The sequence below is a fragment of the Schistocerca americana genome, chromosome 1 (assembly GCF_021461395.2).
Source record: "Schistocerca americana isolate TAMUIC-IGC-003095 chromosome 1, iqSchAmer2.1, whole genome shotgun sequence".
Taxonomy (NCBI): Eukaryota; Metazoa; Arthropoda; class Insecta; order Orthoptera; family Acrididae; genus Schistocerca; species Schistocerca americana.
The window spans coordinates 1,156,018,410-1,156,044,288 of record NC_060119.1 but is presented as its reverse complement, the minus strand read 5'-3'; the positions used below and the strand labels follow the sequence as shown (position 1 = coordinate 1,156,044,288).

The following is a 25,879-nucleotide window of genomic DNA, read 5'->3' as shown; positions in this document are numbered from 1 at the left end:
ATCTGAACTGTAAATTTCTAACTACATGTAATTCAGTTACGGTAGCAACTGCAAGTCACTTTGAAACAGAGCCATATTCGTAATTTGGAAAAGCGAGTAACTATCCAATGAGTTGTTACTTTTACACTTAAATTATTTCCAGAATCTTATCCCCGCACCCCCCTCCCCCTCCCCCCTGTCCTCTCTTCATAAAGAAAGATATACCAATATGGAGATATCAACCTCACCAAGGTAAATGAGGTACTGGAAGGGAGAAAAAACTTACTTTGTTTCCAAGAGTCTTCTTGGGAGGAAAATCAAAAGTAGTGAAGACAGCATCTTGTTTCTTCAACTGCTTATGGAGACTGTAGAACTGGGCATATCGCCTGTATATATTCCATTCATCATCTCTGATACGAACAAATACCTGTAACAACATACACAGTTGGAAATAGTTTTACATTGGCCTACAATAAACAGCTTCTAGTAATAAGAGACTGAAAATGTAATGCACTTTCATGGTAACACAAAGCATGAAATAATATGACAGTGTGCCAAAGTTTTTATCGTAGACCATAGATCTATTCACAGATAATGTGGTATCTCCTGCAGGCACTCTACTACTATTTTTCTAACTTCATTTTATTACATATATTATGATAGAGTTTACCTCTGAAGTAATTTCCAAAATGTGACAGAACAAAATCTTAAACAGTTGTTAGAATAGTAAGGTTGGTTAGTCAGATCTGACTACAAAGTATTTTGTGAAGACTTCAAAGCACTACGAATAAATTTTAGGAAACAGAACCCTTTAAAACATTGAGCACACCACTTCAAATATGTAGTCTTGCCTGGTATATGACGATACAAAGAAGCAAGTACTTTGAGGTAACTGCTACCATTCAGAGGTTTTGAGAATGAAGGTACGGGTCAAACCCACTGACAGAATAGTCAATGAATACCTTAATAGCTGTTTCTTCCTTGCAACATCTGTAACTGGAGACAGTCTTGCGTCAACATTCACGTCCAATACCAACTGCTCTATTAAGTGATGTAGGATCTCCAATTACAAATACAACACTAACATCTGTACATGCCTGTTGAAGTCCAAGTTTATAGATTTTTTAATTGTTATCCAAACTGGGCCAGAACAACCTGTTACCTTGACAGGCAATACATATAAGATTAAATGCCTCTACCTCCTGGGTATAATGCTGAATGTAAGTGCCATCTACCATATACTGAACCAGTGCCATCTACCGTATACTGAACCAGTGTCCCAGAGTATGAGGTCCATCAAGTTCCAACACGAATAGCAACTCATTATAAATTTGACCCTTCCTGGCTACATCTGTAAGGAAAAAAGCAAGCTACAGCACAGAAGTTGGGGACTTTTCCAGTGAATGTAACTCCGAATGAGAAGACAACTGCATGAAATGTGTGTGAATATTTGTGTACTATAACTGCTACAACAACTATTTTGATTCATTTTTAGTAAGTGTGAGTGTGTGTGTGTGTGTGTGTGTGTGTGTGTGTGTGTGTGTGTAAAAATGTATTTACATGGAAAGAAATAATCATAGTCATGTGGCAAATTTTATTTCAAGAAATATTAGGCAAATGGATTAATAAGTCATAGTTTTCAAAATACCAACACAAATTACTTACAGAAGAATGGAAAAGCAGACAGTGGCCGACCTTAGTGATGATCAGTTTGGGTTCTGGACAAAATGTAGAAACTCTTGCAGCAATACTGACCCTACAGCTACAAAATAGTTTGGAGAAAGCATTGTATGTTTGGAGAACATTTTTGACAATGTTGATTGTAAAACACTTTTTGGAATTCTCAAGGCAGCAGGGATAAAATACATGAAGCAAATGATTATTTAGAACATGTACAGAAACGAGACTGTAAGGTGAGCAAGCAGTAGAAGAAACCGAAGATAAATTTGGGAGAGAGATCAAAGCTCAAAGAAGATTAACAAAAACTAACATTTATGGGTGACATTTGAATTCTGTCAGAGATAGCAGAGGATTTCAAAGAACAATTTAACAGTACAGATAGTGTCTTGAAAATATTTTACAAGATAAATATCGATAAAAATAAAACAATGATCATGAAGCATAGGTGACTTAGCCCGCCTGGTTGGCCGTGCGGTCTAACGCATGGTTTTCCTGGTGGGAAGGAGCGCCTGGTCCCCAGCACGAATCTGCCAGGCGGATTTGTGTCTAGGTCCGGTGAACCGGCCAGTCAGTGGATGGTTTTTAGGCAGTTTTCCATCTGCCTCGGCAAACGCGGGCTGGTTCCCTTTTTCTGTCTCAGTTACACCATGTTGGCAACTGCTGCATAAAGAAGTTCTCCATGTATGCATACACCACCATTACTCTACCGTGCAAACATAGGGGTTACACTCGTCTGGTATGGGACATTCCCTGGGGGGGGGGGGGGGGGGGGGGGGGTACACCAGGGGCTGAACCGCACAATAACCCTGGGTTCGGTGTGGGGCAGCGGAGGGGTGAAGTGGACTGTGGTAGTCGTCATGGGGTTGTGGACCACTGCGGCTGCGGCGGGGACGGAGCCTCTCTGTCGTTTCTAGGTCCCCGGTTAACATACAATACAATATATACAATAGACTTACATCAGGCAAAGCCAAGGAACTTCCATTCACTAGGCCATGGGACACAAAGTTGAACAAGAGTTTTGGTATTTGGGCAGCAAAATAACTTGCTATGGTTTAAGTAGAGAGGATGTAAAATGAACTCTTGGGGAAGTTTTTGAAAAAAAGAGAAACAGATTAACACTTAATATAAATTTGGGTGTTAGGAAGTGTTTTTTGAAAGTATTTAACTTTAGTGTAGCCTTGTATGGAGGTGAAAGGTAAACAGTAAGTAGTACATACAAAAATAGAATTGAAACTTTTGGGATGTGGTGCAACAGAAGAATGTTGAATATTAGATTGGATAAGAAATCAAAACTTACTGAGTTAAACTGGGGGGAAAATAAATTTATGGCACAGCTTTACCAAACGAAGAGATCGTCAATTGATACGGCAGATTCAGAAGCAAGTGAGTGAGAGTGTAATAGCATAGAGGGAGACCAAGGCAGGTTCAAATCAATGTAAATTGCAGTAGATATACAGAGAGGTTAAACAATGGAAAATCCAGCCCGTAAGCCCCTCATCAAAAATAGCCCAAGCACACACGCACGTGCGCGCGACTGCAGTCTTAGGCAACTGTAACCACACCATCTGTCATCTATTTTTGACGACGTAGTCCTTATGGGCTGAAAGCTTTATTTGTGACAGTCTTTTCGTTGTGCCTATCTGTGACTCAGCATCTCCACTATGTGGTGAGTAGCAACTTTCCTTTTTGTAATAATGTTATACAGATATTATTGCACAAACTGGACTAGCACACAGCACTGCATCGAACCACGAACCATTATTTGGGCTGACAACATTTTAAAGGCTTCTGCATCAATCAACCAGTAGATACTTTGGCACTAACCCAGTATTTGTGATATCAGAGGCAGAAAATAAGAATATCAACAGAAGTCATTGAATTGCAGACAGGCACAATGGGAAGAGTGTTATACATTTGAACTTTCTTCCAAAAAGGCCTCTTTCTAAAGTAGAAAAAACACATATTCACACAAGCACAACAATTATTATTCCTAAACACATTCAATAATATGAACAAAAGGTCCTTCCTTATCTACACAAATGGTTTATAGAGAAATCTGCAAACTCACTTGTTGGACAGACACATCGCCATAACCAATTACAAACAAAAGCTTACAGACTACACTTCTTTTAAAACAAAAAAATTACAACCATCTTTGTAATACGAAGTGTGTTATTTGTATTGATGACAGCTTCACGTATCAAATGCCAATTCCTAATCTGTTGAAATTTAGGCACTATTTAAAACTGAGGTTGTATGAAATATGCCACTGACCTGATAAACATGGTGGACATCTGAAGAACCTCCGGTGAGGAATGCGGAAGGAATCCATATATTTACAAGTGCACGTGCTGCAGCACCTAATGAGCTAACATCATAGTCTGAGGTGACAGATGCTGCATCTTCATCCGATGTATGTGCATCATCTGGCAGCGGTCCTCGCAAATCCACTAACTCCTCCCTCAGACGTCGCAATGCTGCCTCCTTTGACTGCAGCTGACGATGCAGGCGATCGTTGAATTCCATCAGCTCACCATGCATCTCTGCCACCTGCAAATGTTTAGTGAAATGCTTGTTTGTCCAGTTTCTCTAACCAGTAAGTGTTTTTTAATCACAATCAAGAATGTAAGCAATTTTCATTAAAACTAGAGTGGTAGGGTTCTAGGCCTGCATATGTGACTTGTTGAAAATAAATCTTTTCTGTTCTTAGGTTAGTAGTTAAGAAGTTATGTTAATTTCTTTAAGAACTTGTAAAGTGAAATGGGACATTCTGCCCACCTGACTTTATCGCTGATTATCTCTGGCACCCCAAGTCCCTAAAGTACACTTCGAACAGCGCTGGGAAGGCAGGAAGAACCAGGCAGCGAGTCATAGCAGACATGAGGGCATTAGGAGAGTGGGTCAGTTGGTCATTAGCTCTGTTTATGTCAAGACTTGGTGTAACTGATCAAGCCAGAGCTACGACATTGAGCTCAGCATGTTGTCGTCCTGTCCGCAAGCACGGATTGGTCTGGCTTTGATATCCCATGCTGTGTGGGACTGGGAGTGAGCTGGCAACCACACTGAGTATTTCCAGGATTATCAAATATCTGTCACATCGTGTGTTCATGGTCGGTATTCCTTATACTACGACACATCCACCTCTACTGCCTGCACTTGATGGCTTGCTAAAATATTTGTTCCAGTGTCATTATCTAGGCCAAGGAGCTGTTGTTTCAGATTATTCATACTTCTGATAGTCAAATTTGGCTGTATATATAATTGTACCTGTATTTTCAGTGTTTTCATGCGCCATCATCACATTTTAGCAAAAGATCTGGCTGAGAGCCTGAGAAATTTTGGTCTCACTATGCAGGTCTAAGGCATCCAATCAGTCCCTTGCTGACCAGTCTGGTGTCGCATTTGAAGATAGCAAAACGAAAACTGAGTTTCAAATCTCACATCCAAGAATTTGTTCACACATTAGAAATATATCATCATTTGACCATGTGACAGATTACCTTATGGATGATATATAATAAGCATATCTGACATGGAGAAACAACTGAAAGACTTGAAAACAAATAAATCACCAGGTTCGGTTGGAATCACAGTTCCATTTTACAAAGAGTACTCAGTGGCACTGGTCCCTTACCTAACTTGCATTTACCATGAATCTCTTGCCCAGCACAAATCCCCAAGTGACTGGAAAAATGGGCAGGTGACTCCAGCATATAAGAATTGCACAAGAACAATATTTTCTGAATCTGTGTTGGTTATGTATCAATAAGTCACTTTCTTCAAGAGTCACTTTCTTCAAGGTGATTCATAATGTTCGAGTACAGCATATGCTCCAAAATCCTACTGCAAATTGAGGTCTGTGATAAGGGTCTGTAATTCAATGTGTTACTCCTATTTCCCTTCTTGAATACTGGTGTGACCTGTGCTACTTTCCAGTCTTTAGGAACAGACCTTTCGTCAAGTGAGCAGTTGTATACAACTGCTAAGAAAGGAGCTATTGTGTCTGCATACTCCGAGAGGAACCTGATTGGTATACCATCTGGACCGGAAGACTTTTCTTTCTTAAGTGATCTGAGTTGTTTCACAACACCTAAGGTATCTACTTTTATGTCACTCATACTAACAGCTGTTCTGGTTTTGAATTCTGTAATATTTACTTCATCTTCTGTCATGAAGGAATTACAGGAAACTGTATTTAGTAACTCCGCTTTAGTGGCACCATCATCAGTGTTCTGACATGTTTTGTGTACCATGGTGGATCAGTCCCATCTCTTATTAACTGATGCGGTATGAATCTCTCTATTGCTGTCCATACTGTATCTTTAAATTTGAGCCGTATCTGGTCTACACTTACATAATTAGCTTGGAAGGAATGGAGACTCTCTCTTAGGAAGGCATCAAGCAAAATTTTATCTGCTGTTTTAAACAGATATATTTTGCGTTTATTTTTAGTGGTTTTGATTGATATGGTTTTGAGCCTCGCTACAATGACCTTGTGTTCACTACTCCCTGTATCCGTCATGATGCTCTCTATTACATCAGGGTTATTTGTGGCTTAAAGGTCAAGTGTGTTTTCACAACCATTTACAATTCGTGTGGGCTCATGAACTAATTGTTCAAAGTAATTCTCAGAGAAAGCATTTAGTACAATTTCAGAAGATGTTTTCTGTCTACCACCGGCTTTGGACATGTATTTTCGCCAACAAATCAAGGGCAGACTGAAGTCTCCGCCAATTATAACTGTTTGAGTGGGTTACTTATTTGTAATGAGATTTAAGTTTTCTTTGAAGCGTTCAGCTATTGTATCATCTGAGTCAGGGGGTCAGTAGAAGGAGCATCCAATTATTATTTTGGTATGGCGGTTGAGTATAACTTCTACCCATAGTAATTTGCAGGAATTATTCATTTCAACTTAACTACAAGATAAACTACTACCAACAGACACAAACACACCACCACCTATTTTATTTAATCTATCATTTCTGAACACTGTTTGCGCCTCTGTAAAAATTTCGGCAGAATTTATCTCCAGCTTTAGCCAGCTTTCTGTTCCTACAAAACCGCCCAGTCCATGCCACAAAGCCCCTGCTACCCATGTAGCCACCACCTGTGTGTAGTGGAACTCGAAGTCCCACCACCCTATGGCGCAGCCTACATGGTCGCAGAACTGTCTGAGCCTCTGATTCAGACCCTCCACTCGGCTCTGTACCAAAAGTCCACAATTGGTCCTGTCGACAATGCAGCAGATGGTGAGCTCTGCCTTCATCTCCATATGGTGGCTAGTGGAATATCTATGTAGATACAGACATTTTGCATTTAATCTTTTATTTTATATTTGTTTGCTTTAACAGAAATTTTTCTGTATTTAATGTATGTATTAAAATTGTGTTTTAGATTCACATGACTAAATACCATGAAAGGAGACACTGCTTGTAAGATCTAAAGGTACCACCTTGCAGGGGTAAGCTTGCGATTTTCCTTACGGAACTGTTTGCTTTGTGTTAAGTTCCATGCTATGTGGTTTGCCTAAATTGCTATCAGATGTTATTCTGAGCATTTCTCAGGTTTTCCTGCATCACATTTTATTCTGCTTCGAGAGACAGTACCTTTGCAACTACTATGCTTTTTGATAGCATGAAAATTTAGTTAAGGATAAATTTTGAAATTTTGTCTACATTCCATCCTGGAGATTCCAGTGTTCGATTCTGAAATTTTGTGGTGGATTAAGAGCCCTTACGCTGACCATTTCTTAAGATGGTGGCCATTAATAGTTGTTTAAATAGTTTGTTTGGTCTATGTTTTCCCTAAGTTGTGTTTGTTAACAACCCTACATAGTATTCTTAACCTTGTGGCTGGGTTTTCAGCAGTTTGTGGCCGCATTATCGGCTGCCTTTGAGGTATGATCTTGATCTGCTTATCCTGCTGATTCATATTCTTTGCTACAAGATTTTAAGCTAAGTAGTGACTGTACAATATTCCAGAGGTAAAATAGTCCCCCATTCGGATCTCTAGGCAGGGACTACTCGAGGACGTCGTTATCAGGAGAAAGATAACTGGCGTTCTACGGATTGGAGCGTGGAATGTCAGATCCCTTAATCGGGCAGGTAGGATAGAAAATTTAAAAAGGGAAATGGATAGGTTAAAGTTAAATATAGCAGGAATTAGCAAAGTTCGGTGGCAGGAGGAACAAGATGTGAATACAGGGTTATAAATACAAAATCAAATAGGGGTAATGCAGGGGTAGGTTTAGTAATGAATTAAACAATAGGAGTGTGGTTAAGCTACTACAAACAGCATAGTGAACGCATTATTGTGGCCAAGATAGACACGAAGCCCACCCCTACTACAGTAGTACAAGTTTATATGCTATCTAGCTCTGCAGATGAAGAGAGTGATGAAATATATGATGAGATAAAAGAAATTATTCGGGTAGTGAAGGGAGATGAAAATTTAACAGTCAGGGGTGACTGGAATTCGAAAGTAGGAAAAGGAAGAGAAAGTAGGTGAATATGGAATGGGGGTAAGAAATGAAAGTGGAAGCCGCCCAGTAGAATTTTGCACAGAGTATAACTTAATCATAGCTAACAGTTGGGTAAAGAATCATGAAAGAAGATTGTATATATGGAAGAAGCCTGGAGATACTAGAAGGTATCAGATAGATTATATAATGGTAAGTCAGAGATTTACGAACCAGGTTATAAATTTTAAGACATTTCCAGGGGCAGATGTGGACTCTGACCACAATCTCTTGGTTATGAACTGTAGATTAAAACTGAAGAAATTGCAAAAAGGTGGTAATTTGAGGAGATGGAACCTCTGACAGAAACAGAGGTTGTACAGAATTTCAGGGAGAGCATAAGGGAACAACTGACAAGAATGGGGGAAAGAAATACAGTAGAAGAATGGGTAGCTTTGAGTGATAAAATAGTGAAGGCAGCAAAGGGTCAGGTGGTAAAAAGACCAGGGCTAGTAGAAACCCTTGGGTAACATTAGATATATTGAATTTAATTGATGAAAGAAGAAAATATAAAAATTCAATAAATGAAGCATGCAAAAAGGAATACAAACATTCTCAAAAATGAGATCGACAGGAAGTGAAAAATGGCTAAGCAGGGATGGCTAGAGGACAAATGTAAGGATGTAGAGGCTTATCTCACTAGGGGTAAGATAAATACTGTCTACAGGAAAATTAAAGAGACCTTTGGAGAAAAGAGAACCGCTTGTATGAATATTAAGAGCTCAGATGGAAACTCAGTTCTAAGCAAAGAAGGGAAAGCAGAAAGGTGGAAGGAGTATGTAAAGGGCGATGTACTTGAGGACAATCTTATGGAAACGGAAGAAGATGTAGATGAAGATGAAATGGGAGATACGATACTGTGTGTAGAGTTTGACAGAGCACTGGAAGATCTAAGTCGAAACAAGGCCCCAGGAGTAGACTACAATCCGTTACAACTACTGGCAGCCTTGGGAGAGCCAGTCCTGACAAAACTCTAGCATCTGGTGAGCAAAATGTATGAGACAGTTGAAATACCCCCAGACTTCAAGAAAAATATAATTCCAATCCCAAAGAAAGCAGGTGTTGACAGATGTGAAAATTACCAAACTATCAATTTAATAAGTCACAGCTGCAAAATACAAATTCAAATTCTTCACCGATGAATGGAAAAACTGGTAGAAGCTGACCTTGGGGAAAATTAGGTTGGATTCCGTAGAAATATAGGAACACTTGAGGCCATACTGACCCTACGACTTATCTTAGAAGCTAGATTACGAAAAGGCAAACCCACGTTTCTAGCATTTGTAGACTTAGAGAAAGCTTTTGACAATGTTCACTGGAATACTCTCTTTCAAATTCTGAAGATGGCAGGGGTAAAACACAGGGAGCAAAAGGCTATTACAATTTGTACAGAAACCAGATGGCAGTTATAAGAGTTGAGGGGCATGAAAGGGAAGCAGTGGTTGGGAAGGGAGTGAGACAGGGCTGTAGCCTATCCCGGATGTTATTCACTCTGTATATTGAGCAAGCAGTAAAGGAAACAAAAAAAAAAAAATCTGAGTAGGAATTAAAAATCCATGGAGAAGAAATAAAAACTTTGAGGTTCGCCGGTGACATTGTAATTCTGTCAGAGACAGCAAAGGACTTGGAAGAGCAGCTGAACGGAATGGACAGTGTCTTGAAACGAGGATATAAGATGAGCATCAACAAAAGTAAAATGAGGATAATGGAATGTAGTCAAATTAAATCGGGTGATGCTGAGAGTATTAGATTAGGAAATGAGACACTTAAAGTAGTAAAGGAGTTTTGCTATTTGGGGAGCAAACTAACTGATGATGGTCGAAGTAGAGAAGATATAAAATGCAGACTGACAATGGCAAGGAAAGCGTTCCTGAAGAAGAGAAATTTGTTGGGTAGATCACATAACTAATATGGAGACACTGAATAGAATTGGTGAGAAGTGAAACTTGTGGCACAACTTGACTAGAAGAAGGGATTGGTTGGTAGGACATGTTCCGAGGCATCAAGGGATCACCAATTTAGTATTGGAGGGCAGCGTGGAGGGTAAAAATCGTAGAAGGAGACCAAGAGATGAATACACTAAGCAGATTCAGAAGGATGTGGGTTGCAGTACGTACTGGGAGATGAAGCAGCTTGCACAGGATAGAGTAGCATGGAGAGCTGCATCAAACCAGCCTGAGGACTGAAGACCACAACAGTTCTAAATTCCTTCGGAATATGCTTGTTTTGTACATTATGTGACTTCCGGGTAGTTAAGATTTTCTTAAATAAGGTGCTGCCTTCATCACCATTATCAAGTTGTGTTAATGTTTCCAAATCATTTAACCATAATTAGTATTTGAGCCTAACTTAACATTAATTTGCCTCTTGGGTGGATAACCTTAATCCATTTGTGCTGTTTTGGTACTTTATAAAATTTTCAGTAGATTTTATGCTGTTCAAAAAGATTTCGGGCTTGCAGCCAGTCGCCGTAAACTTCATTGCACGATATTTCGGCTGGACAACTGCCAGACATCTTCAGGTGAGCCGAACAAGGACTGGCAAAGACGTTCTCCGCTCCAGCTTATATAGTGCGCTGATAGTACTGCCGCTCATGCGTTGCAATTGCGTAGACAGAAGGGCCACACCGCCCAGCGGCAGCGCCCTCACTGGTGGAACTGCAGTACTCAGCTGCCGTCAGTATTGTCGCTGGCTGCAGTTATCCAAGTCTTCTGGTGTCTTCGTCTCGAGCAAATTTCAGAGATGACAGGATACCATGCGTTATTCAATTGGTAAACACTGTCACTGTTCATTAGATTTCCTACAATGCATATTTCAACTGATTCTTTGATAATGGAGTCCCAAAAAGTTGTTGCAGTGGCCAAAATCGAAGTTTTGTCATACTCCATTGAATGTCCATTAGAAATACAATGTTTCGCAACTGCAGACTTACTGGGTTGCAGTAGGCGAGTGCAACGTTGATGTTCTGTACAACGCTCTTCCACTGTGCGTGTTGTCTGTCCTGTATAGGCCATACCACATTGACATGGTATTTTGTAAATTCCCACCTTCCGCAGTAACAAATCATCCTTCACCGATCCCAGCAAATCCAAAATCTTAGAACGCAGACAAAAAACCACTTTCACATTAAAATGATTAAGAATCCTTGCTATCTTGAAGGAGATATTTCCGACAAAGGGAAGAAAAGCTAGGGACTTGGCTGGCGGTCGGGTTCTTCTGAAAGCTCCTCCTCAACGCAGTAATATAACTGCTGAAGAACGGGCTGCATTACGGAACCTTAGAGAAGATCCGGAAATAGTAGTGCTTAAGGCTGATAAAAGTAACTCTACCATTTTGTTAACTCATGGGTTGTATTTGGAGATGACGTATAGTCTACTTAGTGATACTATGTATCGGAGAATTGATCAAGATCCAACAGCACGTGTGCAACGGAAGACATGTGCACTTTTGAACTCTTCCTCGCTAGCTCCAGAGACCATGAAGCGGTTAAGACCACATGGCAGCGTACCACTGAGAATGTATGGTCTTCCTAAAGTGCATAAAGAATGTCTGCCTTTACAGCCTATAGTTAGTAATATTGACGCACCCACATATGATTTAGCCAAACATCTAGCTTCTTTGTTGAGACCATTTGTTGGCAAATGTTCACACCATATACGGAACTCTGCTGATTTTATTAACAGACTGGGGGCTCTCCACTTAAGTAGTTCCGATCTTTTAGTGAGTTTTGATGTAGTTTCCCTTTTCACAAAAGTACCTCTTGCGGATTCCTTGATTTTAATTGGTCAACAGTTTGAATCGGACATTACTGCTTTGTTTCAACATTCTCTTTCCTCAACTTATTTTATGTTTAACCAGTGATATTTTGAACAGTCTGACAGTGTCGCCATGGGCAGCCCTCTGTCTCCTCTGGTGGCTAACTTCTTTATAGAGGATTTTGAGGAGAGAGAGCACTTGAATCAGCTGTCTGTAAACCAACTGTTTTTTGGAGATACGTTGATGAGACTTTCTTAGTGTGGCCCCACGGAGAAGAAAAGTTAATGGAGTTTTTTCATCATCTTAACTCCATCCATGAGAATATTCGATTTACTATGGAACTAGAGAAAGATGGCTGCCTTCCATTCCTGGATGTTTTGGTTAAACAGAAGAGTGACGGCACTGTGGGACATTCTGTCTATCGCAAGCCCACTCACACTGATTTGTATTTGCATTCTTCAAGTTGCCATCACCCATCACAGACCATGAGTGTGCTTAAAACCCTTGTACACAGGGTGCACACAGTGTCGGATGCAGAGAATTTGCCTAAGGAACTGGCACATTTGAGGACAGTCTTCAGAGACAATGGGTACTCGACCCGGCAAATAACAGGGCCTTCTCAACTAGAGCCAGGAACCGGGAAGTGGATAAAGAGGAGGAAGCGCCAGCCAAGTCCCCAGCTTTTCTTCCCTTTGTCAGAAATATCTCCTTCAAGATAGCAAGGATTCTTAATCATTTTAATGTGAAAGTGGTTTTTCGTCCGCCTTCTAGGATTTCGGATTTGCTGGGATCGGTGAAGAATGATTTGTTACTGCGGAAGGCGGGAATTTACAAAATACCATGTCAATGTGGCATGGTCTATATAGGACAGACAACACACACAGTGGAAGAGCGTTGTACAGAACATCAACGCTGCACTCGCCTACTGCAACCCAGTAAGTCTGCAGTTGCGGAACATTGTATTTCTAATGGACATTCAATGGAGTACGACAAAACTTCAATATTGGCCACTGCAACAACGTTTTGGGACTCCATTATCAAAGAATCAGTTGAAATACACATTGCGGGAAATCAAATGAACAGTGACAGTGGTTACCAATTGAATAACGCATGGAATTCCTTCATCTCCGAAATTTGCTCGAGATGAAGATGCCAGAAGACTTAGATAGTTGCGGTCAGCGACAATACTGACGGCAGCTGAGTACTGCAGTTCTACCAGCGAGGGCGCTGTGGCCCTTCTGTCTCCGCAATTGCAACGCATGCATGGCAGTACTATCAGCACACTATATAAGGAAGCGGAGAATGTCTTCGTCAGTCGTCGTTCGGTTCACCTGAAGATGTCTGGCAGTTGTCCAGCCGAAATATCGTGCAATGAAGTTTACGACCGGCCGCAAGCCTGAAATCTTTTTGAACAGTTGATTCACCGGGAAAATTTCAAATTTTACAGATTTTATGCTGATTTATAACAGTGTATTTGCACCCCTGTGTGTTAAGGGCCTGTTTCTTAAAAAAAAAAAATAAATAAATAAATAAAAAATAAAAAAAAGAGGTCAGTTTCCCGAAAATCCTTTGAAGGCTTCGTCACCGTTTCTTAAATTATCTTATGATTTTTTTAGCTGTTACACTTTGAGCACTTTGTTTTATAAGGAAAGAGATTAAAAAAAACTTTTTTTACAGTTTAATATTTATTCTGGCATTGAGTTTTGTGGCTTGTTAAAGCATATTACTGGTGTAAGCAACTAATTAATTTTACTGTGTCACCCATCATTATTTATGGTTATTTTATCAATTTATTCATGCTGTAATGTGGTGCTTTAATAAATCTAAACAATCAAACAACAAATGACACTGCTATTCTGGGGTCACCCTTCCGTGCTTTCCTTGTTCTATGCCATGCCGTGCTTAGGGATTTCACAGTCAGTGGTTTTCTTGAAGTTTGGAATTCACATAATTCATGAACAGAGAATTCTGCTCTTAAATGTATGTCTTTAGAGCTGTCAAATTTTAACAAACTAAGTTACACCTGACGAAACATAATATGCAAGAGATAAGTGTGACTTAATTGTGAAAAAGATTACTGTCACTGCTGATCTTGATTGGCATCTTTCCTTGTTCACCAAGTTATCTCTGTAACATTTATTTTAACCAACTGCCACTGTATTTGTCACATTCTAAATTTGCTGCAAATTCTAATTACATTTTATTGAGAGATATATGGTATAACACTTGCAATAATAATGCACCTGTATAAGTTTCTTCTCATACTCCTGAGCTTCATGATGGTAGTCAGCTGGATCAACAGGCCGAGACTGCTGCCCTTCAAGACTTGCAAGTGCTTCATATGCTTGCATGCCATCCCGTTTCAGCATTTGCACTGCACCAACATATTTGCGGAGCTGGTGTTTTAGGAGTTCATTCTCCCTGAAAAAAATAGGAATTGCTCTCTCTGTACTAAAAATTTGAATACACAACATTTTGTTGGAACAGAATTTTTATGCTATGAAATTAAAATGTAAAAAACATTACTGCAATCACTATTTTGTTGAAAACTGCCATTTTGCAACCGTGGCTTTATTCAAAATGTAAAGTCAATCCTTTCATAGAAGAAGACAGAACCAGCCCCTACTGAGATTGCTATTTATTTACACAAATAGTACCACAACCAGTTTCAAACCACGCAAGTTCTTCTTCAGACAACTGTTCACGTCAAGATGCACATTTGGTGAAGTTTACATAAGGTTTTAGCTCCTTATTCCCCTTGTGGTGAAAGGTTCATCACATTCTTCGATAGTAAAGGATTAGTTCACCATGAGGATGTTCTTCCAGGTCAAACAGTGAGCCAGACTTTACCTTGAAGTCTTGAAACATCTGCGACAAGCAATTCGATGCTGGCACCCTGATTTGTGACATTTTCAGGACTTGTTCTTACTATATAATAAGTCAAGACCCCATAGTGCGCTTTATCTGTTACCAAGTATCTGGCTGGACATTCTGCTATTGCCATCCCACACCTGTTATATATGCCCAACCTCCTGCCTTGCGATTTTTTCTTGTTTCTACGAGCGAAAAGGTGACTGAAAGGAAATAATCAAGCATTGCAGACATCCAACAGGTTGTGACAAATGAGCTTACAAGCATCGCAGTTGAAAATTTCCCTGCGTGCTTCCAAGATCTCCAGAAACGTTGGCAACTGTGTTAGACAGCCAAGAGGACTATTTCAGAAGGAGCTGGAATCATTATGTGGTCTATTTTTTTTTCTTTTTTTTTAAAAAAAGAAAAACCTGTCTTAGAACTTTTCTGACAAAGGGAGTATTTACAGATAGCCACTTATTTTTTAAAGTGAACTTTAAGTATCGGTTCATTCCTTGTCATGCAAACATTTTCAAGACACTTCCGGAGAAACAGAATCACATTGAATAATTAATATTCATAATAGGGATATCAACAACTCATTGGCGCAGGGTGTGATTCATAACTGTCTTTGGGCTTTGTTCTGCCAACTCAACACTGACATTCATGAAAGGCTCAATCATGCTGTTTCTGTTCCAGCATATCGACAAGCACCGGCACGAAGATGAAGACCACAAGAGCAACGAAGGTGGTTGAGAAGACATCATCTTATTTGTAGTAAAAACTATTAATGTGATTTGCTTGAATTGTTGCGAGAACGCAGTATCCTTTAGGCACCCTACAAGAGGCGAGTGGGCAAGATCCTGGTTTCTACAAGGTTTGAAGTTTTCCATCAATGTAATAAATAATAACAATAATAATATAAAATGAGATGCATACTAAAAGGTATTTTCTAATCAGACTGAATGCTGAAAGGCCCTGTCAGTCATATTATATTTATAATTTTTGAAAACACAGATTTCATTTAAGGAGACAGTTGCTGCCCTACATCTGCTTGTGAGCTGTTAAAATACATGTGGATCACACCTGAAAGTACCATGTTCATGCGTTGTCACACTGCATATAAAACAAAAAATCGTGGAGTTATACACATGAAACTAAGTGTATGTTTCTTTCTCTACTCTTTGTGCCAGATGCATGCATCCACTATAAGACAATATTTACTTTTGAAAACCATAAAATACGAAAGGACTAACAATAATATTTCAATTGGTTATTTGTAAAATTTAAAATTTTAGTAAAAGTCGTTAAATCAATAAAACCATATTTAGGAACAGAGTAAGGTTTTTACTATGAGTGAGACAAAGGAGCAATCCTTATAGTACACACTTTCAACAGCTGTTGGCGTTGCACTCCTGGCTTCTAGATGTTTACATCACTGCCCGTAAGTTTAGAAGAGATGACAACGGAATGGACGACAAGGGTTGCATTCTACTGTAGCTTGCTGGTGCTCTTTTTACAACTGTGAGGCGTGTTTATATTTTCTTGGCAGATGCTAGTAAGTGCTGGGATATCCTGGACAGTAAGCGGAGCACTCAGTCGCAGGGCAGCCTCAGCATCAGCTGTATATATATATATATATATATATATATATATATATATATATATATATGATGCAATGACTCCCAAAACTTAATAACTGCGCTGTAAATATTCAGATATGCATCTGTTGCAAACTCATTCTGCCCATTGAGGAATTTGTCTGGTTTCTTCTGTTTTGTAATGTAAATCTTCAGTGCTTCTAAAACATCTAACCATGTATTTTTTTCCAACTCTATGTAAAATTCTTAGTTGCTCCTCAATGCTACCAATAATGTGTCCCTCCCTTCACAAATAAAAGCCTAATGCCTTCTTACTGCTAACATAAGTGTGCTCTTTACATATCAAGTCAAAGAACCTGTGTGACTAGCTGATATAGACTTTTTCACAGTCATAGCGTGGTATTTTGTAGACCCCAGATTCCCCCTATTTATTACTGTTATGTGGCAAGTTATGATGATTCACGTTTTTGTATTATTTGATGTGAATGTGATTTTAAACTCCATTTCTCCTGAATAAGTGCCAATTCTATCTGATGTTTTGCCTACGATTTCACGGGGCGTACTTGAACTTAACAGATAATGTTCGTACATGTAGTTCATTTATCTTCTTTACATTCTTTTTAATATTGTTGTGTATGGTTATATTTTCAGGTCATATTCATTTGCAATGGGGACCTGTCTTAATATTCCATGTTCTTTTTTCTCTTATGCTGCACGCAATGGAAGCCATATTATTCTATGAATCAGAGTGGATGATTGGAATGGGCATTGCTAATTATGTCTGTACATGCTAGCTTCCTAAACATCTGAAATACATGTCAACAATATTATGAAAAGGACAGATTGCTGCTCACCATAAAGCTGGCACACTGAGTTGCGATGTGTCACCTTTACCATTTCCCATAGCAATTCCATCAACTTGTGTGTAACATTTACTGTTAAACAAAAAATTGTCATTCGGCAGAACAAACTTTAATATTTCTATCAGTTCTACAACTGCTGCTTGGCCTAGGTATTTACTACATAGCAGATTTATTTTTATAATATCTAAGGCTTTGTCAATAGGAACATTTGTATAAGGTTTCTCAATATACGATGATGTGAAAGAAGCACAATCTGGCATCTCAGTGTCTTATTTCCTGGACTAAGGCCACACAGTTTTTAATATCACAGTATTGTTCATGAACAAATTTCACTTTCAATATTTTGTTGGGCTCCCTATTAATTTTATATGTAAGGCAGTCTTTGGTATTAACAACTGGCGTGATTAATCTCTCTTTTTACACAGTTTAATTTCCCTCAGGACAGATGTACAGGCAATCATAATCTTCACATAACTTATCTGAAAACAGAAAAATCAAATTATCTATCTTCTGCTTCAGCTTTTTCTGGAATCTCTTGGTCGTGTCCTTTTTTTCTTCTATAATGTAATTCTTCTTAATGAATTTGTAACCATTATTGTGAACTAACACAGCTATGTTCCCCTTGCCTGCCCTAATAACAAGAACTTTAAGATTATATTTAGTTTTGGAATAACTTTATCCTCAGTGTCTTCTTTTTGTGAAAGATTTAGCGGCCTTTCTAAGAACTTTTTGCTTTTGGCCACTGTTGTTAACTGTTCACATCTACTCAAATTTACCACCTCACCTGCCATTTTAACCTCAGCTACCATATTTTTAACTGTAAATCTGTCTTGCATTTTCCTTATATTATACTGTAAACCTTTCGTAAAAATAGGCTTCAGCGGCCGTTGTCACAGTCAATGAAATTCTTAACATTTTGGTGACTATTGCAAGCTGCCTTCCTCAGGTGTATTGCTAACTAACTAATAGTAATACACCCTGAGAAAGGCGTCTTGCAATAGTCGCTGATACGTCGGAATTTTATAGTTGACAATGCGGTGTCAAACCCAGAAGAATTTTATTGACTTGTAAACCTTTGTTTAAAAACGTGTCCTTTGCCACTGTTTAACATTGTAGTAGAAAAATTTTCAACATGTTTAAAATATTTGTGGACTTCATACTCTTTACTTTTTTGCTGCCTGTTCCTGTTAGAATTTAAATTTTTAAATTTATTTTTAAGTCCCCTTTTAATTAAAACTAGTCCCTGATGGATGTGATCCTAAATCATCATCCACACTGTCAGAAAACTGTGCTGGTAAAATTATACAACTTTGCGGTAGGTGCCCCCTCATTTTTTCACTTGTGTACAATCCACACGTATTTTAATAGCACTTTACTTAGCTTACAATCAAAGCTTGGAAAAATATTGTTACTTGCTCAAAGGTTTTAATATATACTTCTTTTGAAACTTCCTGGCAGATTAAAACTGTGTGCCCGACTGAGACTCGAACTCGGGACCTTTGCCATTCGCGGGCAAGCGCTCTACCAACTGAGCTACCGAAGCACGACACACACCCGGTACCCACAGCTTTACTTCTGCCAGTGTCTCGTCTCCTACCTTCCAAACTGCAAGGTTCGCAGGAGAACTTCTGTAAAGTTTGGAAGGTAGGAGACGAGATACTGGCAGAAGTAAAGCTGTGGGTACCGGGCGTCGGTCGTGCTTTGGTAGCTCAGTTGGTAGAGCACTTGCCCGCGAAAGGCAAAGGTCCCGAGTTCGAGTCTCGGTCGGGCACACAGTTTTAATCTGCCAGGAAGTTTCATATCAGTGCACACTCCGCTGCAGAGTGAAAATCTCATTCTATACTTCTTTTCTTTGTAGCATTTGAAGATGGCCACTGTGGCCAAAACCAGCAATGACTATCACATAAAAACATGATTACATCAAACAATATTTTAAAAAAGCTTTATTATCTATTTGGTTATCAGTGGAATGGGCTGCTAGCCCTATATTGGGGCCATAATGTTGTAACGAAATTAAAAACATAACAGTAGGTACTAACCAGTGGGTATATCAGAAACTTCATTCAAAGGTAGTAGATGAAGATGAAAATAAAACAGTGATGTGGTTATGTGGTTTGCACGATTAAAGAATTCAGTAATGGCTGATAAGAAGTAGAGATGGACCAGAAAAGAGGATGGAGTTTATCTGGGTGGTGGCAGGTGGTGATAACTGAAGACGGGGGGAGCAGTAGAGAGAATGGGCCAGGACGTATGGATGGGTGGAGGGATGTAGTGCCTAGTAAGAAATCAGATCTAATGTTTATAGGGAAAAATGCATGTTTAAGAGTCGAATAATAAAATGACTGTACTCTCATTTGTGTGTTAGTATTGACTAAAGACGAGGGATAGTAGATATCCTTGGCTAACAGAAGTGTGATATACTTGAGGGTAATATTATGGAAATGGAAGAGGACGTAGATGAAGATTAAATGGGAGATGTGTAATGAGGTTTTTTTTTTTTGGGGGGGGGGGGGGGGGGGTACAGCTACAATGGTCATTAGCACCCAGACTAAGTTAGGAATGCACTGTGAGGCACAAGGTTAAAATAGCAACTAAAAGGGACAACACTATAAAAGACATATTAACAGGCAAGGGATTAAAAGAAAACAGCATAATCAAATGCCCTCAGACAGGTTTGTCGAGTGGATAAAACGAAGAACGCGAGCAGCTGCTCCTGGGTCATCCCCTAAAATGGCATCCAGAGTACATGGCAGGCCCAGATCAACGCGCAGTGTATTAAAATGCGGACAGGACGTTAGAATGTGGCATTCCGTCAGCAATTGCCCACATGGGCAGAACGGCGCCAGCACAGCCGTCAGCATGGCGATGGCTGAACTGGCAGTGTCCAATTTGTAACCGGGCCAAAACGACCTTCTCCCACCGAGAAGGGCGTGAAGAGGTCGTCCAAGCCGTGGGAAGAGGTTTCAAGGCCCGAAGCTTGTTGTTCGTAAGTGTAGCCCAATCGGCATGCCACAGCGATAAAATGCGCTGACAAATGACCCTGCTAAAATCAGATGAAGGCATACACCAAGAAGCTGTCCGAGGCTGGAGGACCGCAGCCTTGGCCACGGCACCTGCAGCTTCATTCCCAGGGATACCGACATGGCCAGGAACCCACATAAAGGTAACAGGAGAACTGTCATCCACCAGCTGCTGAAGAGAGCGTTGGATCCAGTGCACGAAAGGGTGAACCGGGTACAGATCACTGAGGCTCTGGATGGCGCTCAGGGAATCAGAGCAGATGACATAAGCAGAATATCGGTGGCGGCGGATGTAAAGAACAGCCTGGTAGAGGGCAAATAGCTCAGCTGTGGAGACTGAATGGCCATGGAGCCGGTATTTGAAACTGTGTGCCCCAACAATAAAAGAACGCCTGACACTATCATTGTTCTTAGAGCCATCTGTATAAATGAAGATCATATTAATGAACTTCGGACGAAGTTCGACAAACCGGGATCGGTATACCGAAACTGGGGTTGTAACGAGAATTATACATATAATAATTTTTTTCTTTATGAGTTTAGATAAATTAATAATAGCAATGTGTTGAATTTCTTTTTCGATTCTTTTCGTGTCATGTTAAAGAAACTGTGAGCAACTTTTGAAACGAATATTATTATTTATGTTAGATTTCAAATAATGTGGTAATCAAAGGAAGGTGTATTTAATGTTAAAACTATTGTAAGATGTGAAAATTGTAATTTATACACTTGGTCCATACGTAGGTAATGCATTAGGATATGTGTAGTAGAAAACCTGTGGTGAATACCCTACCTGTAGGGGAGCGGGAAAAGGTGGAGGCAGGCGAGGCGGGAAAACGCACACTGGCGCGGTTCGGCACAACGGGCTCAGTAACACAGTCTGAGGCGAGCAACAGTCGGAGGCGAGCAACAGTCGGAGGCGAGCAACAGTCGGAGGCGAGCAACAGTCGGAGGCGAGCAACAGTCGGAGGCGAGCAACAGTCGGAGGCGAGCAACAGTCGGAGGCGAGCAACAGTCGGAGGCGAGCAACAGTCGGAGGCGAGCAACAGTCGGAGGCGAGCAACAGTCGGAGGCGAGCAACAGTCTGAGGCGAGCAACAGTCGGAAGTACACGTACTGTACCGAGGAGGCTACCCAGGAAAAGTGGATTCCATTGAGCCTCGGATGAACCGATTCCGACGACTACTTGGCATGGCTATATTCTGAGGCACAAAATTGGAAAAATTACGACGCTGAGAAGATGGAAAGTGCCGATGTTGTGTGAGCTTTAGCCGTGCTTGTATGTGTGCCGTGCTGTCCGCTATCTCGCTGCCCGCCATCCGCCGCACCGACTTGCACAGGTCAAACATTTATTTCATCTTTAGAAGTGTATCTGTGTGGACCAGTGTCAAAACTGTTTCTAACGATTCAATAATAACGTGACTTTTACCAGAATTGTTTTAGCCATGACTTATCCTGATCACTGACCTAGACAGGATCCTTACCTCGTATTGTGCAATCCGAGTATCCTAAACAGAAAGTTTAATGTTTGTGTTAATGAAAATTATCAGCAGATTAATCTATGCCTTAAAGGAATCGATAGTTCTGTGTGCTGTTGCAAATGTTGATACAGAACAAAAGAGTTTTTTTTTTTTAATTGAGTTAGCGATGTTATTTAATTAATTTGAGACAGAAATAATGACAGTTAAATAATTCAGAAGTGAGACAAAAGAGTAGTTATCCAGAGATTGATAAATTTTGTGTGTTAATTTGCCTTCAGTACTTAACAGTTTCAGTATAACCACTATAACAGTTTCAGGGCCCGCCCCCCCCCCCCCCCCCCATTTTTTCTCTTATCCATTCGTTAAAACCTTGATGTGTACTGATCAGATTTGACCAGTAAAGCTAAATTCTATATTATACCTAAGTGTATTAGTGTTTTTCCATCTTTAATAGTGACATTGTATATGTGCTTTCAAAACTGCTAATTATAGGGTAATCTATGCCCGATTTCAGTCTGATCAATATACAAAATGTAGTTCGTAGTAATCATTGCTGTGGGGTGTTGTGTAAATTTAGTTTGTCTAAATTAGTACAAAAAGAGAAAACTTTAGTCCAGTGGATTTTTCGGGTTCCAAACTTTGTCATATAACGCATCATTACTACGTGTTACTATGCTAGTACCTGCACCCACTTGTACTAGGAAAAACTCACTAATTGCCTAAGTAGGCTGGCGACCGGATCGTTAATTATAGGTAGCACCTACTGTGAGTACTTCTTGTCCATGCGAAAGAGCAATTATACTTTACATTTGCCTGATGCATCACTGTAGTTATTGACTGAGAATAAGTCCGATCTTGCTTCTATTAGGTACACGCGGTCAACTAACGTACTAAAATCCTTGTTTATAAGGTGAAGCCCGTGAACTTATTACAGTACAGGCTTTATATAGCTAACCTACGTCCGATTAGGGCGGTAGTGTTACAAGTGGCTTCCCGGTGACAGGACATCCATCTGTTGTCGGTTACAAATTAATGTAAATACCGAACAGTGGATGTTCAGTGGCACGAATTACAATAAAGTTTAGTAAAAGAAACTGCAGTGTGAGCCAAGTATAATAGTGTGGTGTAGTTGGCATTTAGTATGGACAGAAACGTAGACGGGGTAGGTGCGCCAAGCGAAATGGAGAATGCGGCTGGCAGTAGCCGGAGTTTACGCGGCCAGATAACAGATGGCGTTAGCGAAAGACAGTTGGCGTACATACGATACCACGAACATGTCAATGAACAGATTGAAAGGTTGAGATTGCCTCGGACACAACAAGGGACAAAACAGGAAGCAGAGGGTGACTTTGTAGATGATAGTGGGTATGTGAATGAATCCACTGACATGTTTGATTCACCACAGATAAAGAAAGAACCGAAAGAAACTTTTGAAGTAGAATCGGAACACACCGATTCCGTAGAACAAAACAGTGTGAAAATTTTAAGCATAAACGATTTATTTGAACAATTAACCAAACAAATTTCAGGACAGAGTGAGCAGATCAAAACACATGTTGATCAGCAGCTCAAAACACAGGGACACCAGCTCAAAATGCAAAATGAGCAGCTTAAAACACACGTTGACGAGCAGCTCAAAACACAGGTGGATCAAATTAAAGCACAGGTCGAAGGACAGGGAATTAAAATTAGTAAACAAATAGAACAAGTAGAACAAAAAGTGGGTAATTTAAATTCTGTGGTAAATACTCTGAAATTTGAAATTGATGTTATTAGCAAAAATATGGATACTATGCAGGAGGAAATTGGAAACATTAATAGTAGATTCGAGGTTGAAATTCTCAACATCCAAGAGAAAGTAGAACTTCTGGTTGAAAATAAGGTAGACGAAAAAGTTTTCGGTCTTAAAACTGAGATCGTAAGCGAATATCAACACGGGATATCACAATTGAAAAAGGTAGTTTTGGACACTGAAAGTGATTTAAGTAAAAAAGTATCCGGATGTGTTCAAAATTGTGAACAAAATACTACGAAATTTCAAGGCAGAATTTTCGATCTGGAGAGCAAAATTAAAGATAGGCCTGGTGTTGTCTGTAATGGCACACCAATTACGAAGCTGCTAGAAGGCGAGGAACGCTTCGAAACAGCCAAGAAACATAACGGGTGGCATCCGTTAGATTTTATCAAAAATTGCGAGAGAGTATTTCCTGAGTACTTGTCTGATCAGGAAAAGATAAACGTAGTAATTAGCGCCTTAGCGGGTGATGCTAAGCGCTGGGGAATAAATTTAAATGCCGAACAAATGACGTTCGAGGAATTTAGGCAGAGATTTACGGAAGAATATTGGTCTGAACAAAAGCAGGACCGTTTATGGCGGGAGTTCATCATGGCCAAACAGCATGATAACAGGGGCAGGAACTCTTTGAAAGATTTCTGCGAGTATTGGTACCGGAAATTAACGCATTTAAGAGGTCGAAGATCAGATTCAGAAATTATCTGGGAGTTATATAAAAAACTTCCAGAAGATTCAAAGAGGTATGTAGGAAGCAATCATCACAGCTTCCAAGCATTTCTCGAAAGAGTCGAAGACGAAGATCATTGGCGCGAAAGTCGTGCCAATTATCAAAATTTTGGTAACCATAATAACCGACGTAATGACGAACGAAATGACGGCGATGGATTTCGCGTCAATATAATACAAAGACAAAGAGGTAGAGGAAGAGGTAGAGGAAATAATTCAGGTCGCGGTAGAGGGTATACCGCGCAAAACAATAACGACGCGGGAAACTAATTTCCGCGAACGTTGCGGGCCAAACGGAAGCGGACAATACATACCGGCCCCGATTCAAGAAAAGATACCGGACCGACCGTAATGTAATGAGACAGGCTAGGGACGAGCATGGAACGCCGCGACGTGTTGTGGCGAAACAAGCGTCAGGTGCGAGCCAGAATGAATCATCGCTGCCGCACAGAGCGCTACATGTTAACAGGCGAGTGGAGCATCAGAGGGCAACGGCCCAGCCTAGCCGAACATCTGTTCGGAAAGAAGCCGCTAGCAATACGGCAGCAGTAGGTACGAACATAGCAGTCAGAGCTAATGAAAATTTTACGAGTGATAATTCCGTGGCAAAGGAAACAATAAATGAGACTGTGAGTACACAGAGAGGTGCGGTTAGCAGTGTTTGCAATGAGGTAAAAGGCGATAATGAATTAGCAGAAGTTACTGATTGGCGTGTGCAGATCGACGATCTGTACAAGGGCCTAAAGCAATGTGAGTGGGAGGATTTTAAAAGGGAGTATGAGGCGCAGAAATTAGTTGGTGGAAAGAGAGATAGTAGGGACGTCCATAAAGTGACGTGGCCCAAAATTGAAGAGGGGAGAATAAATAGCGCCGCGCAAAGTACGCGTGCCGCCAATAGGATGAAGGTTAATGATAGGAAGGATTTGGAGGATGAAATCCTCAGCATTGACGAAGAAATAACCTCTGCTAACAGTCCACCAATAGTACAAGCTGCTACCGAGAGGCACCGTGTAGAAGGGGTAGATGATTACCTGAAAGTAATTAAAGTCCACGAGGATTACACCGAATATGAAGTCACAGTGGATGTGAATAAAGCTGAGGATGAGGCCGTTTTGCCAAAAGAGGAGATTGAATTAAAATCTAAACCTGACGACAATACAGAGGAAGAACTTAGTGCCTGTCTCAGAAAAGCTTTTATGTTAGAACCTGAAAGCGATCCAGAATGGTCAGATTCCGACGATAGTTCAGATGATGAAAGATACGCAAATACAGACGAAAATGAATGTACTAACTCTCCCTATTGTGCAAAAGTAGCGTACTTAAGTGAATCTGATGTTGAGGAAGAGAGTAGTGATGAATCTAGTGAAGATGAATTTTCAGGTGTAAAGGAAAATGAATATACTTTTACTGAAAGAGGGTATCAGAAAATCAGTGAAAATAATAGGGATGCAGTTAATTGCGGTATTGTACCTAAGGATGAAGAAACTTCAAAGCAAAATCCAGATGTTGAAACAGAACAAAGAAAGAAAGAGCCACCGGACGACTCAGGGTTTATTTCGCGAAGAGTTCTGGTAATTAATGACTTTGAACTCCCGGAACCCAAGAAACCGCC

At 40.2% G+C, this 25,879-nt stretch overlaps 1 protein-coding gene across 2 annotated transcripts in view; it reads right to left on the bottom strand.

The window, feature by feature from the left end:
- Positions 1-25,879, bottom strand: part of LOC124619489 (sorting nexin-29) — a 177,631-nt gene that overhangs the window by 17,909 nt on the left and 133,843 nt on the right. For both annotated transcript variants that reach the window (XM_047145914.1, XM_047145906.1), the window contains exons 11-13: positions 14,176-14,353; positions 3,934-4,209; positions 266-406 (exon numbers count right to left, since the gene is read on the bottom strand). In XM_047145914.1, the coding sequence (XP_047001870.1) occupies positions 266-406; positions 3,934-4,209; positions 14,176-14,353 (595 nt within the window). The remainder of the gene's footprint in view (positions 1-265; positions 407-3,933; positions 4,210-14,175; positions 14,354-25,879) is intronic.